The 23,679-nt window shown below is 38.9% G+C and overlaps 1 protein-coding gene across 1 annotated transcript; it reads right to left on the bottom strand.

Annotated features, from left to right (window-relative positions):
• Window positions 1-776: 776 nt before the first annotated feature.
• Window positions 777-22,144, bottom strand: LOC139446663 (uncharacterized). The gene is made up of 4 exons (XM_071227936.1): window positions 22,057-22,144; window positions 19,520-19,876; window positions 3,507-3,696; window positions 777-922 (listed from the first exon to the last, which is right to left on the bottom strand). Exons 2-4 carry the CDS (start codon window positions 19,861-19,863, stop codon window positions 812-814), a joined length of 645 nt encoding a protein of 214 aa, XP_071084037.1. The 5' UTR covers window positions 19,864-19,876; window positions 22,057-22,144; the 3' UTR covers window positions 777-811.
• Between the last annotated feature and the right edge of the window lie 1,535 nt (window positions 22,145-23,679).

The raw sequence follows: 23,679 nt of genomic DNA, 5'->3' as shown, positions 1-23,679 counted from the left end.
AATTTGTTAGTCTGGATTAAGGAGGTTTAATTGTACATTCTTTTTGAAAAACATCATCGCTACTTTGTTATCATATATACTACTCAAAAGAAGTTAAGGACCACCTGATTTTTTTATATGACTACTGCTAATCTGTCATGCCATGATAGATTAACTATAGTAATATACAAAAAAAATTGGGTGTTCCTTAACTTTTTTGGAGTAGAATACATGGTAATGCCTATACACCAGATTCCTTGTATTCTGCCTGACTTCCTTTGCTTGTGGGAACTCTGTCCTCAGTACTGGTACAAAGTCTCTATAGCATCATAGCAAAGCCATGTATACTACAAGTTGTTCAAACTCTACTTGAGGTCAGACTGCCCATCATTGTACTTGGCAAGGGCTGATCCAGCATTAGTAAAAGGGAGGGGTCCAAAACGGGGGTGGGGGTCTGGACCCCCTGGAGATCCCCTCTCTGGATCCACCTGAACTTGGGATGATGAAACCTCTTAAGATATTATGGGATTGTAACTTAATACATTTGTTAGAAATATCTCATGCAATACCGATGAAAAATAACAAACTTCAAAACTGAAACAATGTCAGTCCAATAATTTACACACCAGGCACAGCTGCAGAAAAACAAAATGTCAGAACTGTCAGTTCACAGCTAAGTGAACTTCTACATATCACATTGTCTTGGGAATACTGTCCCTAACACAATAATGTCAAAATAACATCAGAATAAAAGTCAGATGTCACTTCATCCAATCCAAATTCTTTTGCATGTTCAATGTCCAGTGAGCTTCCAGATAACAAGTTTGACGGTTCATTTTAGAGTGCCACTCCAATTTATAGGGTTGTAACGCATCACTTCCCGATCATATCGATTTTCCATATGCCGGGTGAATCTTGATGATCTCCATCTGTCCTCCATTAACTGTAATGTAAAAAAGCATTTGAAAAAATATTGGAAGACTGACTAAAAGATATTGCACAGAAGTTGGGACTCAGTTTAAACTGTATTTTCTTTGGGGTCAGGGTGGACACATAATATCCCTTTTGGTTAGACAGTTCGGAAAGACTAGAATGAATTTTTATTCAAAAACTTGTGTCCCCCCCCCATCCTCCTTTTCTTTGACACATGAGTTCAAGTTGTTACTGCAAAAGTGTCGCAAATCTGAAAACAATACCAGCAAATAAAAGCCTAGAAAGATAATGGTTCCATGCAAAATTTTCATGAAGTGTAAATTTTGGTGGGATACAAACACTACTTGTTTGATTCTTAATCCACATTGTTTCCATGGAAACAATTTGAAATAATTCAAAATTGAAAAATATGAAAGGGCAATAGTTGAGCAATTGCTCATTGCATAAGTACAGTTTCATGCTAAAATATTCATTAGTTTGATATTTATGGCTAGGAAACAAAGCCTAGAGTTGTTTGAGAAAAATTCCAAAGTCCAAATTGTTTCAATGGAAACATGAAAAAAAAAAATTTGGACATATTTTCAAAATAGCAAAAGACAAGAGTTAAGCTAATAATCAATGCAGTTTTGGAGAAAATTGTTGAACGTTTTTGAACCCTAACCTTGTTTGAAACTGTTTGAAGTCAAAATTGTTTCCATTCTAGTTTTAAAAAATTGAACATTTTTCAGGTTATGGCTCGGAATAGGACGGAAACGCTGACGCCAACCCAAAGAGACCAGAATCAAAAACAATATGTCTCCCCTCCCTACGTCCTCTAGCTTCTACAATCAGATATATGCAGCTGTCTTTCACAACTTTCCATACATACAAATGTCAACGTTTGTTGTATTCCCCTTGAGTTAAACGAAATAAGGTCAAGGTCAAGTGGTGAATGTAAGTTGCTCGTTTATTTGAATTTCTTAAATTATATCTTTCTCCGTTTTATCCAATGAAGAGAGATAATTTTGTCTTATTTTCATTTACAACCCTGTAAACTAAGAAAGAAGGATAAGAAGGTACTTGTTTCCACAGGACAAATTATACAATAAAACTGGACTTCTTTCCCAGAGAGCTTTCCTCCAACATTAAGCTGACGCACCGCGATATAACTGGCATGCTGTTAAAAATGGCGTAAAAAACCCAACTCACTCACTCTTTCTCAGAAAATAAAACATTTACATACATTGAGAATTTGTCTTTCTCATAGAAATAGACTGAAAAATTTTAGTATTAATAATCATAATAAAAACAAATATCCAAATTACGTTGAAACAGTTTCCTTGGCGTATGAAAATATCTGCTTCTCTGTTTATACTCAGGCTACGGTGGCCCATAAGGGACATGGAGTCTGTTTTTCAATATTTTGATGTTTCACTTACTTTTATCGTAACCTTTAGCAAATTAACACAATTTTTCATACAAATATATCATAAATCATGTATAAAAACAACTGAAACATGGAAAATGTACTTTCAAGTAGCTATTGAGTCGCTGAAATGTGAAGCGAACATGTCAAAAACTAAAATGGAAATGTCAAAAACCAAAACGAAAAGGTCAAAAACTAAAATGAAAATGTCAAAAACAAAAATGACAATGTCAAAAACAAAAGCGAAAATGTCAAAAACTAAAATGAAACTACAGAAAACTATTTCCACCGCCGTGTAAATATTATCACCGTGGTGTAAATATTATCACAGCGGTGGAAATAGTTTTCTGTATTTTCATTTCAATTTTTGACATTTTCATTTTAGTTTTTGACATTTTTGTTTTTGTTTTTGACATTTTCGTTTCACTTTTCAGCGATTCAATATCTTCTTTACACATGATTTATCACATATTTGTAAGACAAATCGTGTTGATTTGCAAAACGTTACGATAAAAGTAAGTGAAATATCAAAATGTGGAAAAACACATCCATCGTATCAGGCAGAGCATTCACTGGGATCATTCCATCAAGGGAGGTTACTCTTTAAGGATAGAATGACCATGCAAACTATAATTTGAACTTACTGTTCTTTAAACAGCGAGTTCTGAGTGAGTGAGTGAGTGAGTGAGTGAGTGAGTGAGTGAGTGAGCGAGTGGGTGAGAGTGAGTGGGTGAGTGAGTGAGTGAGTGAGTGAGTGAGTGAGTGAGTGAGTGAGTGAGTGAGTGAGTGAGTGAGTGAGTGAGTGAGTTCTGAGTGAGTGAGTGAGCGAGTGGGTGAGTGAGTGAGTGAGTGAGTGAGTGAGTGAGTGAGTGATGAGTGAGTGAGTGGGTGAGAGTGAGTGGGTGGGTGAGTGAGTGAGTGAGTGAGTGAGTGAGTGAGTGAGTGCATTGTAACGCAGTTTCCAGCAGTATTTCAATTATATCACAGCATGTCACCTTAATTCACCAGTAAGAGAAACACACAGTTATGCTGGTCTAGTAGCACTTTGGTGAAACCCACGAACACAGGTACGTTACTGACAAGACAAAGGTGCATGATCCAGGCACCAGAAAGGGGCATAACTCACCACAGCAAAATCAATATTATATATGATAATATTCATAACCACATGAATTCAAGATGAACTCACATCTTTGTTTGCGTCTCGGAAGGTCTTGAGGTAGCAGAATTTCTTCGAGAATTTATCCATGTCTTGTTCTTGGCACTGGCGGTCGTACTCCACAGCGGCCTCGCTCTCTCGGACTTTATCTACCAATGTCTGTTTCTTCACATTGTCCTGGTCCAACATCTGCTGCTTCAACACTTCACGGAAATGTTTCCTGAAAACAAATATTCAAAATCAATTTGATATTACAAAAGAAACATCTGAACGAGACACCTTGAGTGACTGCAACCAAACATCTAGTTTATCCTACCCTTGTAAAACCGTCTACGCGAGGCAAGGGAGTTAACTGAATACAAGACTCCATAATTTTCCACCCTTGCCAAACTATGTTGGAATTTCATGTCTGAATCATAGCACCACCAGTTACGTCACTTCTATGTCTTCCTATAATTGACAAATCAGATTCCATATGACATGCATTTGCTTCAAACCAAATGATGACGTCCATCAAGACAATCTGATTGATAATCAAGATCTATATTGTATAAAACAGATCTTACCTGTTGAAAGCATCAAATCATTTGAGCACCATGATCAAAAACATGAAAAGATTTGAAAATATCTGTTGATTCCCAGTTGGTGGTACACATGTTTTGCAAATCCTGCAGTCAACCAAAACCTGCACGTTGCAATCCATGTTGTTTACGAACCGGATGTCTAGTTCGTTACACGATTTTGAGTGGACTATGCATACATTTGTTCGTCCAGCCAAATTGTAACTCCATAATTCAAGCCTAGTTCGGCAAGTGCGGAAACTGGACTTTTATAGTCAGTTAACTCGCTTGCCTCGGGGATATGTCAGAATTGTTTAGTCATCTCACATAAAGTCTTGTTAAAGACTTTCAAGGCAATGATCAAACTTTTCAGGATAAATGTAAGACCCAAGTGTGCTTTCAAACAGGTATATGTGGACATCCAATATTATTGATCAGTGGAGTTACATAGTCATCTTTTTTGTCATCACACTTCATTAGAAAAATAAAAAAAATAAAAATTTAATTAACAGAAGAGCTAACAATTATGGTTTTCCAATTCAAGACCTATTAAGGCATTTTCAAGTAATTTTATCATTATTAAGATCATTTTAAGGCATATTAAAATTTGAGGAGTTTGAGTGTGTTTGAGTAGTTTTTTCGTATTTTCAATCATTGCAATTACTGTTATGTTAGAGTATCTCTATTACGAAAAAAGCAAATATTTGTCAAATCTCTCACCATGTTTCTTATATTTGAATAAAATCCTATGTTACTTTTAATATCATGTTAAAACTTTCTAGAAATATCCATACCATATAATCTTGAATAGATTATCCCATACATTACATAGTATCCTAGCAATAGGACGTCAATATTGATATCAACATTAATATACAAGCAATTACTGGTAGATGTATGAACAGATATTACTGATAAACGCCATTAGGAGATTTATGGTACACTTACACCCAGCCATTGATGATAAGATTGAAAGTAGTTGTGACAAAGACTTGTCATGCTGGGGATTAAACCTACTTACATTGACAGCACACAATACACTGCCTTTTGAGTCTCAGGCCAGCGACAATATTGGGACATAAACATGTTCCTGACGTCCTTGAAACATGATTTATGTATTAGCTAGGACATTTATTTGCTTGTACGAACCAGTCTATCCTAAACTTGACACCAGTGATTTCAAAGGACTTGGCCATCTCTCTTACAGGCCCAAGAGCATATTTTTAAGCAAACATTCTCCCTCGTTCCATTATTATCCCTGCCTCAGCCCAAAGGGACTTGAGGATTCCTGTGTTTTTATTTGACATTAGAAATAACTTAATATCAGAAGGGCGTGGATGGCCCAGACGTCTAATGTGCTGCAATTCGATGTGCAGAGTTGTGTCCCTTGGGCATGCCAGAATCCTATGATCGTGGGTTCGAATCTTGATTCATCAAGATTCTGTTGCTAGCTTTGTCAGCACCATATCTGTGCTTGTGGGTTTCACCAAAGCGGTAAAGTCCTGAGACCTGCATCACGTCGGGCTTTCCTCCAACATTAAGTTGACACGACGTGATATGACTGGAATACTGTTCAAAGTGGCGCTAAACCAACCCAACTCACAAACCTATTCACTCACTTTATATCAGGGACTATTTCTTTTTATCACATTTCAGCTGAACAGTATCCATAATATACACATTAACATACTGTTTTGACAGCGCTTTTGGCAATATTCCTGCAATATCATGGATGCCAAACTGGGTATCACACATTGTACCAGTGTTGGAGTTGAACCCAGATCTTTGACCTAGCTGAGCTAACACTTTTACCACTAGGCTACTAAACCGTCCCCGTAAAGAAAGAAATTGATTTTATTCTGTAGACAAATATACATCCACAGTATAACACAATAACAGATATGTAAACATATTTATTCAGTAGGACCGCACCTGTTAATGTATTCCCAGTATGTGAAGTGCTTTGGTACGAGATCAAAGTTCACTATTAACTTGCACCTACACATCCAGTGGTTGTTGAAACCTGGTTGCTAAGTCCCTGAAGTAGCAGGGGGATCCCGCCCGCTTATAGTCGCTGACGGGATCAACTCACAGCACCATTACAGCACTCCAACACACTCTGATAGCTTCCTTCTATCACAACAGACATTAAAGCACAGTAACAATTCAACAGCAGCTGAGAAGAATCAAAACTGAATTTACTGTCGTCATATGAAGAAATCAGGTTTTCTGTAACTTCTTTTGAGTATAAATGCTGAAGGCACGTCGTAGTGTTCAGACACCAGACTACTATATCATGTACTTCAAATTTTTCAAGTATTTGAAATACGCTGAGTTGAATCACATACAACGTTCTTGCCTTAGGAAATCATGTTTTCAAAATTTAACAATTCAATACAAGGGAAAGGTTTAAGGACTGTGGATGTGTTCTCCTGTCAAAGATTTCATCATAACCTTGCCAGTGGATGGAATATCAATGAATAGATATGACGGATTGTTGGTCTCAATACTTTTAATAGCTGACTGTATGTTAGGCTCCATCTACTGGAGTTTCTGCAGACTGCTGTAGGCAAGGTTCAAGTTTGTTAAGTTTCAGCAAAGTGGAAAACATCTGACACCTGCATCACTTCAGGCTTTGCTCCCACATCAAGCTGACATGCCGTGATGTAATTGAAATATTGTTCAAAGTGGCCTTACATTTCACTCACTCACTCACTCACTCTTCTGTTTCTGACAAATCAGGTATGAAATGTCACATGTATAAACAATCATGAGCAGGTTTAGATTAACATGCACACACCCCACCCACCCCCCCACCACCCAAAAAAGGCAAAATATAGAACTAAACAATAATAATTTTAAAAAACCCAATGCAAATACAAAATCACATTCTATCATTATTGGCTATGTAAGATCCATTACACCATATTTAATGAAGCCCCCACCCCCAACCCCCCAAGACAAAAAATAATAATTTAAAAAACCCAATACAAATACAAAATCCCACTCTGCCATTATTTGCTATGTAAGAATAATTCATGAAGCAAATGCAAGGACGTTACATTCCCCATGCCCCTGTACTGTGTAGGCCTGTAGGATTGCCACTGTCTACCTGCACAGGTTATACATAGCCGGGTGTCTATTGTTTCTGGTTTCCCGGATCTCGGTAAGGGCCCTTAACTCTGTATGCTGTCACAGTAACATCTGGAGGGGCAGTAGTTGATTTCTAGGTAAGCCAACACTTGATGTTTTAACACTGAAGGAGGTTTGTCAAACGTTGAAGGACCCCAGACTATCTTTGTTGTAAATCCTTCACGTCACTTAGACTCGGCATAGAATGTTTACCGGATTTATACTTTCAACAAAAACACTTAAATCTTTCTTTAATGTCATATTGATGGCTCTGTCCATGAAGGCAGAGTAGTGTAAAAATATTCTTAAAAAAATAATTCTTTTTACCTGTACTAATAAAAAACAATTCTATTATCAATCAACTCTTGCTTGACAATGGCAAAAGAATCTGTACCTAAACGTAGCATCATAATAGAATAAAGAAGTTGTCAAAATATCTTGTCTTTATTGGGACATAAACATGACATGAGTGAGTGAGTGAATATGGTATTACGCTGCTTTTAGCAATATTAAGGCGGGGGACACCAGAAATGGGCTTCACACATTGTACCCATGTCGGAATCGAACCCGAGTCTTCGGTGTGACAAGAAAACGCTTTAACCACTAGGCTACCTGACCACCCCAAAACTTGACATGGAATGGGAATGGGTTTTGTTTCCTATTTGTTACCAACGATGATTTATAATCAATTATTATTCTCGTGAAATAATGTTGACTGTCTCTTGCTAAAGTATGGAACAATTAAATATTATTTCACTCGGGACATAAACTTGATATGCTATAATTATACTGTTCACAAATATCTATTTTGAAGAGATTTTATAACTGTTTGAAATGTCAATGACCCTACTCGACTTAAAGTGCAACCCAACAGTGCCTATTCTCCCTGTTAATCAATTCAACACATACCAAAATAGCTGCTAATGTTATATTCCATTATTGTACATGTATTCCATTATATTTGACAGACAAGTTATGAATAAACATAAGCCCTTCCTGTACTGGCCAAACACAAGTCAGTGAAATCAATTCAGATCAGAAGGAACGTTACTGGCCTGCCGCCATTCATGATGTCTCAGACCATGGTATAATAAACCATACACCAAGTCCTTCAAAGGAAGGATTACGACCTGGGCATAATATAAACGCCCTGATTATATTCAGCGGGTCAACTCATGTGTAGGGTGAGTGTAGGCCTAGTGGGGTGCCCTGACAATAGCCCTGTAACACTATACCCCGGGGGCGGTAGAACCAGGAGGGTGAACATAGCTCTGTGCTTGTGCATGGGGCCTGTCAATACCTCTGGCCTCTGCCTTTTAGCTAGACTAACATTTAGTCTCTGAAATCTTATATTACACAATATCTTTCTTAACTCTAAAAATAAAAATAAAAATCCCTATGCTGATTTCAGACTCTGAAATCTTATATTACACAATATCCTTCTTGACTCTAAAAATAAAATAAAAATTCCCTATTCTGTGGAATAGAGCTTGCTTGAGCTGGCTAGACTTGCTTTTGTATGCATTTCTAGATTTTGTTTTTTCATAACATAAATATATTCCAGGGTCATGGTGCAGGACCACCTTTTAGCATACATTTCCCATGTCTGAATGGTTGTCTTCTTTATACCGACACAGAACAGCAAATGTTTCTCAAATGGTCTCTGACAATTTCCCACTATACAAAATAAAAACAAGGCGATAGGTCCTGACATAAAGATTTATTTAGAAACGGTTTCTGCAAGGATCTGCTGATGTGGTATACCACATGAGAATTCATAAAGTTTTGCAAAATGTCATTTTTTTAAATTAGAAACAAATTGATAAGTCACTTTTGTTAATTGTGAAAGATGCCTCTATTGTTAATATTGATTTGATGGTAGTTGCAATCCAGATTTACCTTATAATGTAAATGAAAACATCTTAACAGTGTATGTACATTGATATGTGAAAGAAAACAAAAAGGTTTGAGCAAGCAATGTTGATGTACTGGTACATATATTTCTCAATTTCTCTTTCCTTCCTGTCACTTAAACTTTTAATCTAGGGCAGTCAGGGAGACAGAATTGAGTGGTCATTCAATATACCTTGTGACAGTCCAACAGCTGCAATGGATCTACCATCTTTGAATGGAATTTTAACAATTAAAACAATGAAGCAATTTGTATGAACCAGTCTAAATTGAACAATCAGTATGAACCAGTCTAAATTCAACAATCAGTATGAACCAGTCTACATGGAACAATCGGTATGATCCAGTCTACATGGAACAATCGGAATGATCCAGTCTACATGGAACAATCGGTATGAACCAGTCTACATGGAACAATCGGAATGATCCAGTCTACATGGAACAATCGGTATGAATCAGTCTATAAGGAACAATCGGTATGACCCAGTCCATATGGAACAATTGGTATGAACCAGTCTACATGGAACAATCGGTATGAACCAGTCTACATGGAACAATCGGTATGAACCAGTCTACATGGAACAATCGGTATGAACCAGTCTACATGGAAAAATCGGTATGAACCTGTCTACATGGAACAATCGGTATGAACCAGTCTACATGAACAATCAGTATGAATCAGTCTACATGAAACAACTGGTATGAACCAGTCTACATGGAAGAATTGGTATGAACCAGTCCATATGGAACAATTGGTATGAACCAGTCTACATGGAACAATTGGTATGAACCAGTCTACATGGAAAAATCAGTATGAACCAGTCTACATGGAACAATCGGTATGAACCAGTCTACATGGAACAATCGGTATGAACCAGTCTACATGGAACAATCGGTATGAACCAGTCTACATAGAACAATCAGTATGAATCAGTCTACATGAAACAACTGGTATGAACCAGTCTACATGGAAGAATTGGTATGAACCAGTCCATATGGAACAATTGGTATGAACCAGTCTACATGGAACAATTGGTATGAACCAGTCTACATGGAAAAATCGGTATGAACCAGTCTACATGGAACAATCGGTATGAACCAGTCTACATAGAACAATCAGTATGAATCAGTCTACATGAAACAACTGGTATGAACCTGTCTACATGGAACTATCAGTATGAACCTGTCTACATGGAACAATTGGTATGAACCTGTCTACATGGAACTATCAGTATGAACAGTTCAACCAGCATAAACCAAATATTATTATGGTCAGTGACTCTTACTAAAAATCATTTCACAATATCCTTCCCCTTGGGTCAATAGGTTCAATATACCCCACGCTGACAGTTCCTACATCCTGACAAGGGCAGACAATCAATGAAATAGATCAATGCATTCAATACAACTACTTTTAACATCACTGACCGTCCATGACTCCCTGTGGAGAAGTTATCACAGTATTGTATCTTAGACTACTGGGACTGTCACTGATAAACCAGTATGTCCACACAGACCTTAATAGCTTCTCCTGTACACAAGCATCTCAGTCTATATAAATACTGGCAAGGTGTGGACAAATTTCCTTTGTTTAATCGATTGACCAAACCTAAATTAAATTTTGATTCCCTCCTTGTTTTATTTTCAATTCAACATAGGAAAGCAAATATGGCCGACACTTTCAAAATGAAATCCAATTAATGTCACAAATTTATTAATTGTTTCCCTTACAAATGAACTCAAGACAATCCTGATAATTTTGTAGTTTTATATATCAATGAACCAAGCAGCACATTGGTCACCCCCCAGAGACACCTTGATAACATTTGTATCATTTTCCCTGACAACATTTAGAAAAATGTGGGTTTCACAAGAGTTGGTGACATCAGCAAAGCCAATCAATTGTTGTAAGATTGTCACGTGACTGGCTGTGATGCCATAAAACAAGGATGATGTCATCTTAATTTAACAATGCATTGAAATGTTTTATAGTGCCAGCCCACTGAGATACCATGTCACAGTTTAACATGACTACCCAACCCAGACACAGTATACTGACTCCGAGCCGACCAGTCCTTGTTTCAGCCCCGTTAATGCCTAGGCAGGGTAACAACAAGTACCATCTTTCAGCATCTTTTGGTATGACATGGCCGGGGATTGAACACAGACCTTCTGCTCCCTGGACAGAACATACTACATGTACAACTCTTACTGAAGTATTACCGAGGTTAACATGGCAGCATGGCAACATGGCAACATGGCAACATGGCTGAGTGGGAGGTTTGCCCTTGCATCATGACATAACTACAGGTAAACACTGACAGGTGTCCCATGCTCTCAACTCCCTGCCTCAAATGTTTAGAAGACACTCACAGGAGTCAATTAACTCTGATAACCATACCTGGGTGAGGTCAGGTGAAACTGGGTTTAATGATGCATTCAAGTTTATTTCAGTCATAGAGCGACATGCATGCAGGTGCATGTGTGCTGGGGGGATTACCGGTATAGTTATCATTATATCATCTCCCCCCCCCACACACACACACACACATACACACACACATTCACACACAGTATAATAAAAAAATTAAAGGGATTTTCTTGGTCAATAGAGTACAAATACATGTAGAATTAAAAATATCCGAATTTATTTGCGCTTAAGTGTCTTTAAAAAAAAGTCTAGACATAAATGTAAATTGTTTTTTACAAACAATAACTTATTCAAACACCACAATTTGAATTAAACACAACATATTCAGTAATTGTTTCAACTTTGAAAAATGTAGGGCAGTCTCTTCAGCAGAAGAGCATTTTAGCTATTTAAAAAAATATATATAAAAAAAGAATTTACAAAGTATACACAAACGTATATTATACAACAAACTTATATATGACACACTTTAAACAGCAGCTCTGCCCTTTACAGAACTAAGCGTTGTCCAAGCCAAGCAAGGGAACATGATCTGAGACAACTTCTATCAGCTGACTGTTGACAATGTAAACACCCATTCATAATGCTATCTCCACAGTCCTGTCAAACATAAGATTGTTTCAGGTCAACTGTCAGTCAAGATACCTGAACACTGCAGCCATGACTGACAGTCATTTTGTTAGGAAATTACTGGTTGTTACCCAATATATATCTAAACATCTGTGGTCATAGCTATATAATTAAATTTCTGTTGTGTTCATTGGAATTCCTGCATTCTGATTAGCTGAATTGGTCATGTGTTATTGCATTCATTTATCGAAGAATGTAAAAAATTAAGCCACTTTCGTTACTACGGAATGTCGGGGAATCCCAATATTACAGTCAAGGGAATTCCCTTTCTGCTCACATGTATCATCATGTACAGGACATTTAGCGACATTCATGCATTTCATGGACCTTGATTGACAGGTCCAATGAACTTTGTTTTGATCCTACTCTCCGTTGATTGCCTACTGACTTGGTAGGCTGTCAAGTTATGTGCATAAATTAAACGATCACCTGATTCATGTCACGCCACAGTATGTATTCCTACACATGGAATGTTTATCATTGTCATAATTTTTGTCTGCTTTGATATATACAACTATTTTTCAGTAAACTATTGTTGATAAAACATGTTTTCGTTGTCAAATTTAATTATAGGCATTGACTGTGTATTCTTTAGCGGATTCTTACAAAAGTTTGCACATCGTTTTTTCGATTCATACCTCAATGAACCGAAAAAAATTCAGAGTCAATCCTTAACTAGGATCCTTAACTGTAGAAACAAGAAACTGTCCATAGAGTTCCGAAGTCCACTGGAAGTGATAATTATATCTCCAACACTATCATCAAAAATAGTTTTAATCTGGTAAGGAGGCACGGGTGGCCCAGTGGTATTAGGTACTGTGTGGAGTTGCCTCCCTTAGCTGATAGGAGCCACAGTATTGTAACCCAAACAGAAGGTAGCTACGCTATAAATCACAAAGAACAATGAAAAACGCAGCGTCGTTTATCTCACGGTAAAACATTGGTCTACCATGGTCTCTCCATTTCTGGAGATTCAAAAATGCGCTTGCAACTTGGTGACGTCGTAAACTGGGCGACATTGTTTTAAATAAGGAAGTGTTTAGTGAGTTGTTCCCCATAGATGTAGGCTGGACATTTTCATATAAGAAATATACGTCTTATGGATATTGTTTATTGTGCTAAAAAACACTGGAGAATAAACCACCTGGGAGGGGGGGGGGGGGTTATTGCATGATAAACAACTCCCACTTGTCGTTTATTTCTTAACAAACTTTGATTATCATCCTTGGCTTTCTGAGCTTCAGCATACTCTATATTTCCTTGGATCCATTTTTAAGATTTTCATTAACATTTGACCGACCAATCAAATGTTGAAGGAGGTATCTTGTATTGCGATGTCCTTGATATCACCAACCCAACCTTGAGGCTGGTGTGTTACTTGCATTCTATTGGTCAGTTAGACTGAGTAGCGTAGCAAATCAAATTCACTAATGAAATCAAGGACAGGTAATTTGAGATCTATGGGAATGGATACAGAGGTTAGTGTAGGTTACCGAAATGCACGCCCTGGAGATATAGAGGATGGAGTTTCACCAACTGTTTTCCGTAATTTATCTTACATGAAGTGATATCAGCGACACTTTGGTCAAAGCAGCATTAATCCTGACTCCTTGTGTTAGACTACATGGCTGTGGTAATGCTCACTACGGTGTTTAATCCCATTCATCTTCTCACTCATCATAACTGATCTGTGCTATAACCCGCGCTACAACAAAACAGGCTTCAGATGACCTTGTTTTCATTATTTTGAAACACTCATCTGGTTCTCGTACAGGCTCTACCCTATTCATGCTATTTGCACTGTGACGCTATGTAAAAGATGTTTTCAATCTCTTCCCACGCTTGTATTATGCTCCGTCTATGCAACAAATGTCCTATAATAACAATGTGTGTACTTATATTGTGCCAAACTCCTCACACAAGGTGTATGCTGACATTACTACCCTTGTCAATGGATCAGTATGCACTCGATTCTCATTCTCAGCTCCCTGGGAAGCATACAACCAGGCTGCCTTGTCAGGTGCTAGAAGGTTAACTGTCACAATACCATCTCCTGTCATATGTGACAGAATAGAACTATGAAAAACACATAAACATGCGACTATATCACCTTTAAGTATTGAATATTGTGCAAGCAAGTATTGAGTATTGTGTAAGCAAGAGTTAAGTATTCAGTGTTATCAATCGCATTCCGTCTCAGAACGGTCGTCTATCCTGCTATTCAAGGCAGTATAATCTGTTTTGTACCAGGACAGGTATATCAAATTGTGTACAATTGACACTAGTTGCCACACAAACACCAAGACCTCTCACCGCAACAGATTAGTTATTGAATTGAAATCTACACTTTTATCAAGTCAGTTTCAGGCAATAAATCTATCAAAGTCAGCATGGGTCGCCATTAACACTAGAATTTCAATCTCAAAGGTTGTACCGAGTGAATCTATACAATATGGTTCAATACTGTATAGACGTGTAATATCGCTAGCGACACGGGGAGCCTTTCTTCATAGACTGTTTGCACAGGTCTATTGAACTGGACATACAGCCTCATGTTTGGGTTTCACTTGGAATACTTTGCAAGAATATATGTACATTTACGATATGTGTGTTGAACTGTCTGCCAGGTAAACAGACAAGTGCAACAACCTATATGCTATTGACAACGTTAATCTCAAAGACGGTGTTTAGCCTGGGATTCTAAAGAGATACTCAGTGTTACAGGAATGAATGGTAAATGGTGGCATTTACATGGGTTAAAGGACATGAGCATACACAATGGGTCTAATGAAGCTAATCTTTACCTGTGGATTATCAAGTTACCCTGAAGTATAACAGAGAATCTCGCTCAATGGTCTTTTGATATCAAAGATATCAACACGAGTTGATAACAGTCCAAAACTGGTGTTGATATATTTCATATCAAAAGAAACATTCTATTTATCACCAAAATTTTTTCCAACTTTAAAAGTTCGTAAACTGTCAAAACAAGTGTCTTGAGCGTATAAAAAATGAAAAAGAATATATAACAAACAGCTAATTCCTCCTTATGACAAGATGACTCAGTTTCTACATTGATCTATAGAACATTGCTGCAGATTGCTTTTTTCAGCCAGGAAAGTCATGTAAATAATTTTGCAGTGAATAGATACCTTGTGTGCATGTTAAATTCACCATCCAATGAAAAACTCTGGAAACTATTCTTGTCAGTTGCATGTACTTTTGATGTTATTATGCCTTATGTTAAACTTAGATCCGTTGTCATGAGGAAGGCTGACTCTTTGGCTGATCCACATGTAATATTACTTCACCTAAGTGTCTGCTTGTTAGAAAGTAAAATATATCATCTCCATATTGTTTCCTAATTATTCTGATCTAATTTGTTTCACTCTGAAAACACTATTTTTGTTGTAACTACATTTGAGCTAGTTGTGCTACGCTAGTATGAGTTCCTATCACACTCACAGTATTTTAGTTGCACTATTGTAAAATGACTAATACTGAACTAAACTTTAGTTGCACTAGGCTATTAAATTCATTGATAGTTTTACCTCTTTTGGCGTTTAAGTTCTTCCCTGTTAATGGAAACGAGTAAATTCTGAAATAAACATGTTATGACATCGACCGTTAAAGGTCGCAAGTCCTTTTAAATCAAATTTAAGAAATCAAGCAAGAGTTACACTAGCTGAATAATTAAAATAAATAAATCAAATACCATATTTACCATAAAAAGCACCCTTTATGCTTAGAAAATTGACAAAAGGGATCTAATATGGGGTCGAATTAAAATCATACACAAAGAGATAAATTTGTTCTTAGAGATCAAGCAGTGGTGAACAAAATTTAATACACTGATTGATGAAACTAAACTTTTTTTTATAATAGTTACAGGAGGCAGTTATACATCCCTTTTACATTGCTGTCTTCCGTTAAAACAATCTGCAATATCCATGTGAAAATATGGACTGTCATGTAAATTTTCTATCAAAGTAGAGGGTGATTCATATAAAGATTACCTACATACATAGTGGTTGGTCAGGAGGAGCTAATTGGAGCAGGCCCAACAATATGATGAATATATTTGTTTTTAAAAATATAAATCAGCAAATTTGTAAGAAATACGGTTTCATGAAAATACTCTCTTCCAAACTACTGAATATAAGTAGTTTTTACAAACTTGTTATCTAACAGCATTAACTAACTATGAAGCCGCTAATACCAACTACTTCACAAGCAGGTTAACTTAAGATTTATATCTGCATATTATGAAAAATAGCACTATTGTATCTAAAAAAGGAAAGATGAGCATTACGGAACCAACATAATTTCATGACATGAGACGAAATGAGTCCTTTTCACATATTTATGGAAACCCTCCAAGTAATAGGTTGAAATACAAGAGGTGTATAATCCAGTTATGGAAGTATTTAAGGAGCTTCGACATGTTAAGGATGGCACAGTAGGCTCAGTGGTAGCAGCACTGCCATTTTGCTGTGCAGACTTTCTTCCTTTTGTCATTCCATGAGTTTGAATCCCACAAGAATGACCCTTGCATGGTTTGTCGGCACCAGACCCCCACTCATGAGTTTCACCATGGTGCATGCCAATGAGGTCTTCCACATTGGTGAACAAACTCACCCACTGTCAATGAGAGGCCTATCGGGTGGACTAGGGGCAATCGGGTGGACTGTGGGTGGGCTGTGGGTGGGCTGTGGGTGGGCTGTGGGTGGGCTGTGAGTGGGCTGTGGGTGGGCTGTGGGTGAGCTGTGGGTGGGCTGTGGGTGGACTGTGGGTGTACTGTGGGTTGGCTGTGAGTGGACTGCGGTGGGTGGACTGTTGGTGGACTGTGGGTGGACTGTGGGTGGGCTGTGGGTGGGCTGTGGGTGGACTGTGGGTGGACTGTGGGTGGGCTGTGGGTGGTCTGTGGGTGAGCTGTGGGTGGACTGTGGGTGGTCTGTGGGTGAGCTGTGGGTGGACTGTGGGTGGACTGTGGGTGGTCTGTGGGTGAGCTGTGGGTGGACTGTGGGTGGACTGTGGGTGGGCTGTGGGTGGTCTGTGGGTGGGCTGTGGGTGGACTGTGGGTGGACTGCGGTGGGTGGACTGTGGGTGGGCTGTTGGTGGGTTGTTGGTGGACTGTGGGTGGACTGTGGGTGGGCTGTGAGTGGTCTGTGGGTGAGCTGTGGGTGGACTGTGGGTGGACTGTGGGTGGGCTGTGGGTGGACTGTGAGTGGACTGTGGGTGAGCTGTGGGTGGACTGTGAGTGGGCTGTGGGTGGACTGTGGGTGGTCTGTGGGTGAGCTGTGGGTGGGCTGTGGGTGGACTGTGGGTGGACTGCGGTGGGTGGACTGTGGGTGGGCTGTTGGTGGGTTGTTGGTGGACTGTGGGTGGACTGTGGGTGGACTGTGGGTGGGCTGTGGGTGGACTGTGAGTGGACTGTGGGTGGACTGCGGTGGATGGGCTGTGGGTGGACTGTGGGTGGACTGTGGGTGGTCTTTGTCTGGTCTGTGGGTGGGCTGTGGGTGGACTGTGAGTGGACTGTGGGTGGACTGTGAGTGGACTGTTGGTGGACTGTGGGTGGACTGTGGGTGGTCTGTGGGTGGGCTGTGGGTGGGTGGAGGGTGGACTGCGGTGGGTGGGCTGTGGGTGACTGTGGGTGGACTGTGGGTGGACTGTGGGTGGTCTGTGGGTGGGCTGTGGGTGACTGTGGGTGGGCTGTGAGAGGGCTGTGGGTTGACTGTGGGTGGACTGTGGGTGGACTGTGGGTGGGCTGTGGGTGGACTGTGGGTGGGCTGAAGATATTTGTGTTCCTTTCATGGTAACAAGATTCATAGCAATTTAGGGTCGTACACTAAAACATTGACCAGCAATTGGCAGGGTGGACAGCCTACCCAGATCCACCCTCCCACAACAACCACCCTTTCATTTTTCACTATTTTCCTCCCGGCACCCCAAGAAAATCAAATGGTCGGCCACCTGATGTCAGAGTCGGTGGTGATCAGTAGGGGTAGTATTCAGGGCACTAATTCCTGTAGAGTCTATATCCTGTGAGCGGATATCGAGATCACACCTCCATTACAGGAACTGCTCCTACTCAGGCACGGGGATAATCAATGAATACGCTCCATAACACCAAGGTCTCCGGGGGAAACGAGACATCCATTGATTTATAGCACAACTAGTTATTGTGTTCAAATGATTAAAACTTTTTCCTGATATAACATATTTTTTATATCTGAAACTACTTTTAACAAACTTACAGTTGTCAATACATATGAAAGGGGCTAGTTATTTAATTGGGGTGATCAAAGACTTAAAGAACAACATAATCAGTCCCTGTGGAAATTGAGTCCCCAATACCACTAGCTTGTCTCCCTGTTGGGATTCTGGGGCCAGTTAGGTCCCTAAAACACATAGTTGTCTCCATGTTGTGAGACTAGGTAGCACATCCCCCTTGCTGGTCATTGAAGTCAACTACCATGGTGGTTGGATGTCACAGTGACAGACATGTGATAAACTGGCAGAGGGTGTCAGGGACATTGAATGAGAGACCTGGAGTGTCATGTAGTCCTGGAGGGGAAAGCTGCTCATGCTGTCAACCACTGGTTTGTCTGGCCAAGACTTGATCATTGACAGACAACAGTGATTCAGCTCTTATGACAGAGGTTGCTGGGGAACAATTCTATCCCACAATCACGCAGGGTTTTGTAAACATGAAATGAATTATTTTCACTCCACATCACAATTCTTATTCACAAATGTGAAGCCCATTTCTGGTGCCCCCCATCATGATACTGATGGAATATTGCTTCCCTGATCCAGTGGTAGAGCGTCCACCCGGCCGCGTCATACCAAAGGACGTCAAAAGATGGTACTTGTTGTTACCCTGTCTGGCGCTCGGCATTAAGGGGCTAAAACAAAGACTGGTCAGCTCGGAGTCAGTATAATGTGTCCTAGTGGGGTGTTCATGTTAAACTGCGGCATGGTATCTCAGTGTGCTGGCACTATAAATCGGCATCAGTCCTAACTAGTATAAGCGTGCGCGCTCGGACGCACGCACAGCCTGTTATGTACACACAAGGGTAGTGATGAGATTCATTGGTGATATCAGTGACATAAACAAACGATGAAGCCAGTAATATAAACAACAGGATTATGGCTGATTGGGGTCTTTGATGAGTTGATGGTACGCCGGGGGTAAACATTGCCTTCTACTTGTATATATACTACACCGAAATGTCTCTCTTAATTGTAATAAAGAAGTTGTTCATCCATAAATTCTTATCCTTACTAAGTGCAATAACCTTGGCCTCCATTTCCCCTCACCTCACAAAGACAAGAAAGCACTTGGTCTCATCACAACACAACAACAGTCTACTCACCTGTACACTTCCTTCTCTGCTGGCTCTCCATAGAAAGGCCTGCTCCACGCGGAGTGGTAACGCTCATGTTCACGGGCCTGCATAAACGTCCTCCGTTTGTCATTCTGGTGATGCTGGGCCGTCGTCTCCCAGCTGGAGTTGATGCGACGCTTCGGTGGCGGTGGGGACAGAGGGTTGATGCGTTTGGGGAATTCCACATAGTCGAAGGTGCTGGTGAGGTGGCGGGGTGGGTAGGGCCCATAGTGGGACTGGGCGGAGAAGGACCGTGGTAGTGGGGTGGGGGGTGGGGTGGAGACAGGGGTCCCCCGGGGGGTTATACGGGGAAGGGTTGTTGTGGTCGCCATCGAGACCTGGAAACTGAAAAATAAAGAAGTGTTGACAATATATTTTGAAATATTCAAAAGAACTGTCAATTCAATTTTGTGTGATGATGTATACATAATTGCAGGACAAACGTGTTATCATTGTCATCATCATTATTATTATTAGTTTGAAACAGACAGACAGACAGACAAGGAAGTCAGAATAAACACTGACAGGAATGGCAAACATAATACATTTTTTCGCCTTACTTGAAATATCTAGTCACTAAATTTTTTTCCGAAAAATGGTTTTGAATAATTTAACTTTCATTAAATCAATTGTGACTTGAGACAGTGTCCAGCACTTTACTGCTTGTCTCAAGAGGTCATTAAATAGATCTGTTGGCCAGTTTAGGTGAATTGATTGATGTTTATTTAATACCATGATAGTGTTGGACATTGGTCATTATGTCAACCGCCAGTTTCACTGTCCCAGACTCAGTTATTCACAGGCCACTGTGATGTAGCCTGGATATTGAACGTTACCGAAGGCGGCATAACACAACTCAGTTACACAAGGCTGCTTGTGTGTTAGCAAGTTCCTAAACACACCTCTAGTTTGTCATGTTTATTTGGCTATGAGTGAATGTTTTTCATAGCAATAAAGATGTTAACACATATTTAATATATAAATGTACTACATTGTTTCCAAAACAATGTACACTCCTCTATCCACACTGCAACATCTTCTTGTAATATATCATACTGTTAATATTGAGGGGCATTATTATTAATAATCTCCCACTTTGATAATACTTTGATATATATTGCTACTTGTGATGTTTTACATATTACAAGTGAATATTTGATATATAATGCTATTGTTATATTTGTTGTATATTGCTATTGTTATATTTCCTATATATTGCTATTGTTATATTTGCTATATATTGCTACTCTTATATTTGCTATATATTGCTATTGTTATATTTGCCATATATTGCTATTGTTATATTTCCTATATATTGCTATTGTTATATTTGCTATATATTGCTATTGTTATATTTGCTATATATTGCTATTGTTATATTTGCTATATATTGCTATTGTTATATTTGCTATATATTGCTACTTCTGATATTTGTTGTATATTGCTGATTCAACATAAACCAACAAACAGCGGAGTGATGGAGAAATAGAAAGATTCTACAGATCAGCATCATCAACACTCCACAGGTTACACATATCTAGCATTATGAAATATACCTTGTCACTGGAGACATATTAGAAAATATTAGAAGATCTTTGTAGAAAAACGTATTGTCTCATGTTGACAGAAAGTGGAAGCCATTCACTCCTGTGTTGGAATTTGATTGATAAATCATGATCTACCTCTCAAGAAATTGTCTCTCAACATGTTTTTCCCATGTAGTCCTATTCAGTATGTGATTTTACAAACCTCTTTTCATAATTGTGTCAACTTGCATAAAGAACTACTTCACAGGTTTGAATTTTTCTTTTCTAAAAATACATATAATTGGGTATACAATAAATGGCTGATTTAATATTTCTTTCAATCATTCCTAAAGTTCTTCAGTCATTCAAAAGTTCAAATCATGTATGCCAAACATTCAATGTTTTATTATATTTCAGATATTATTCATTTTATTAACAAAATATCTAAAATTCAAAATCTTGAAAGTTAGCATTGTGGATATGTGAAATATGTATGTCAACAATATATCACTGTTGGTTGATCAGTTTTGAGTGTAAATAGCTATCACTGAAGTCATCTCTCCTAGATCCTGTAACCTGTCTTCCTTACACAAGAACGCAGCTATTTTCCCCACGAGCCGCTCTACACAATACCACTGACTACCTGACATGAGAACTCCTCGTATGTCTTGGGTTTAATCTGAGCAATCTTACACACGTACTCCACTGCTATAGAAATGTCAATATAAGGTTGTGATTTAATCAGCTTTTCGTGTACTTTTCCAAGTTTCAAGATGAAGCACATCAAGTTTATTAAAGCACACATTTTCTGTTTCATAGTTGATAATACCAATATATATGACAGCAATAAGCTGTTATCACCAAGGCGCCTTTAATATGAAGTTAGTTCCAGACGAATATGAAGGGAAGTATGTATGTAGACAGTGACAAGTTTGAGTAATAATTATATTTTATTGATCATGTAAGTAATATAATTATGATAAAAATATGGATACTCACGTCCAGGTTTTGTGTTTTGCAAGTCCAAGATTTAATCACAGTTATTGAGCTCGGTTTATCTATGCGAAACTAGCGAGAACCATTCGGGTCGCTCAATGCGGTTGTCGAGGTGTCACGTGACCAAACGTCGCTACGTTACCTGGTGGAGCGCATGTTGTGTTTACATTCGCGACAGCGCTCCCGTATGTGTAGCGCAGAATGCTCTTAATTGCGGCTAACAGTGTGTCAATGACACGGTCCACCTTACATTTAACATGTCAATCTTTGCATTGAATTAAACGATACTTGTCGTGCGTGTTCAGTAAAACCTTTTAAGCGTTAACGGGATCTTTTGGGATAAATCGCTTATCAAAATCAGTGTTGTTTGTGCAGGAGATTAATTTGAAGAATAACTAACTGCATTCGAATGAAATAATGTTATAGGAAAGAAATAACAACTGGTTTCTTTTTGGAGTCTTTAACTAATATGATAATATCACGAGATTACACTATTTGAAAAGTAAATTTCTAAGTTTATAAAGTGTTAAATTATTAAATTACTTTTTTAACCATTTGTTAAATATGTTATAATTGAATCTAGTTTTGAAAAAAAGTGTGTTCTTTAAATTAATTGAACGTATTAAGAAATATTAAGTGAACGAGCTTTGTTAACAATCAAAGTAAGAAAAGAAAATGGAACCCTTAAGCTTCTTTATGCAAAGGAATAAACTCTATGACAACGACATCGGTAACAGATCACCGGCCCGTAGGGTAGCCTAGTGGGTGGAGCACTGGCTCGTCACGCTTAGGGCACGGGTTCGAATCCTAACCGTGGTTCAACGCGTGCAACCCAATATTGGCTTCCATCGCTGGAATATATACAACTAAAAAAAAAGTTAAAGAACACCCCATTTCTTCCTATGAGTACAGTAAATCTATCATGACTGTGGGTACATCCTTCAACTTGTGGGTGTTGTTTTACTTGTTTTGAGAAGTATGTTAAAATGATAAAAAGACAAGTCAGTTGATCACCGCCATTTTCCATGGTGATTGACTGGACGCTTCAACCACTTCTCTTTCCGTAGATATTTTGTTTGTTGTTTAACGTCGCACTGAGCAATATTCCTGGTATATGATGGCAATCAGTAAATAATCGAGTCTGGACCAGACAATCCAGTGATTGACATCATGAGCATCAATCCACGCAAAAGGGATACAATAACGTGCATCAACTAAGTCAGCGAGCCTGACAAACCGATCCCGTTAGTCGCCTCTTACGACAAGCATAGTCGCCTTTTAGGGCAGGCGTGAGTTGTTGAAGGACTATTCTACCCCGGATCTTCACGTCTCCTTTCCATAGGGAGAAAAATCATAATCTATAATGTCAAATGTCGATTTGGTTTCATCTTCGATTATCCAGCGTAATATATGATAGAATGCACTGGATAATCGAGGGTGATTGCTTGAGTAGTAATTGTGTTAGTACACACAGGCGGGATGACGACACCTGCACTGCAACCTTATTGAATATGTTTGTTTGTTTGCTTGTTATGGGATTTACCTAGCTGGGTTATGTATTTCGGGGGTTCACAGGGATTGGCAGCCTAATATGGAACCGTATTAGTTCCACAGTCCCAATATTCT

The sequence above is a fragment of the Haliotis cracherodii genome, unplaced genomic scaffold, assembly GCF_022045235.1.
Source record: "Haliotis cracherodii isolate W230 unplaced genomic scaffold, xgHalCrac1.p SCAF_6, whole genome shotgun sequence".
Taxonomy (NCBI): domain Eukaryota; kingdom Metazoa; phylum Mollusca; class Gastropoda; order Lepetellida; family Haliotidae; genus Haliotis; species Haliotis cracherodii.
This window is presented reverse-complemented; position numbering and strand designations above follow the sequence as displayed.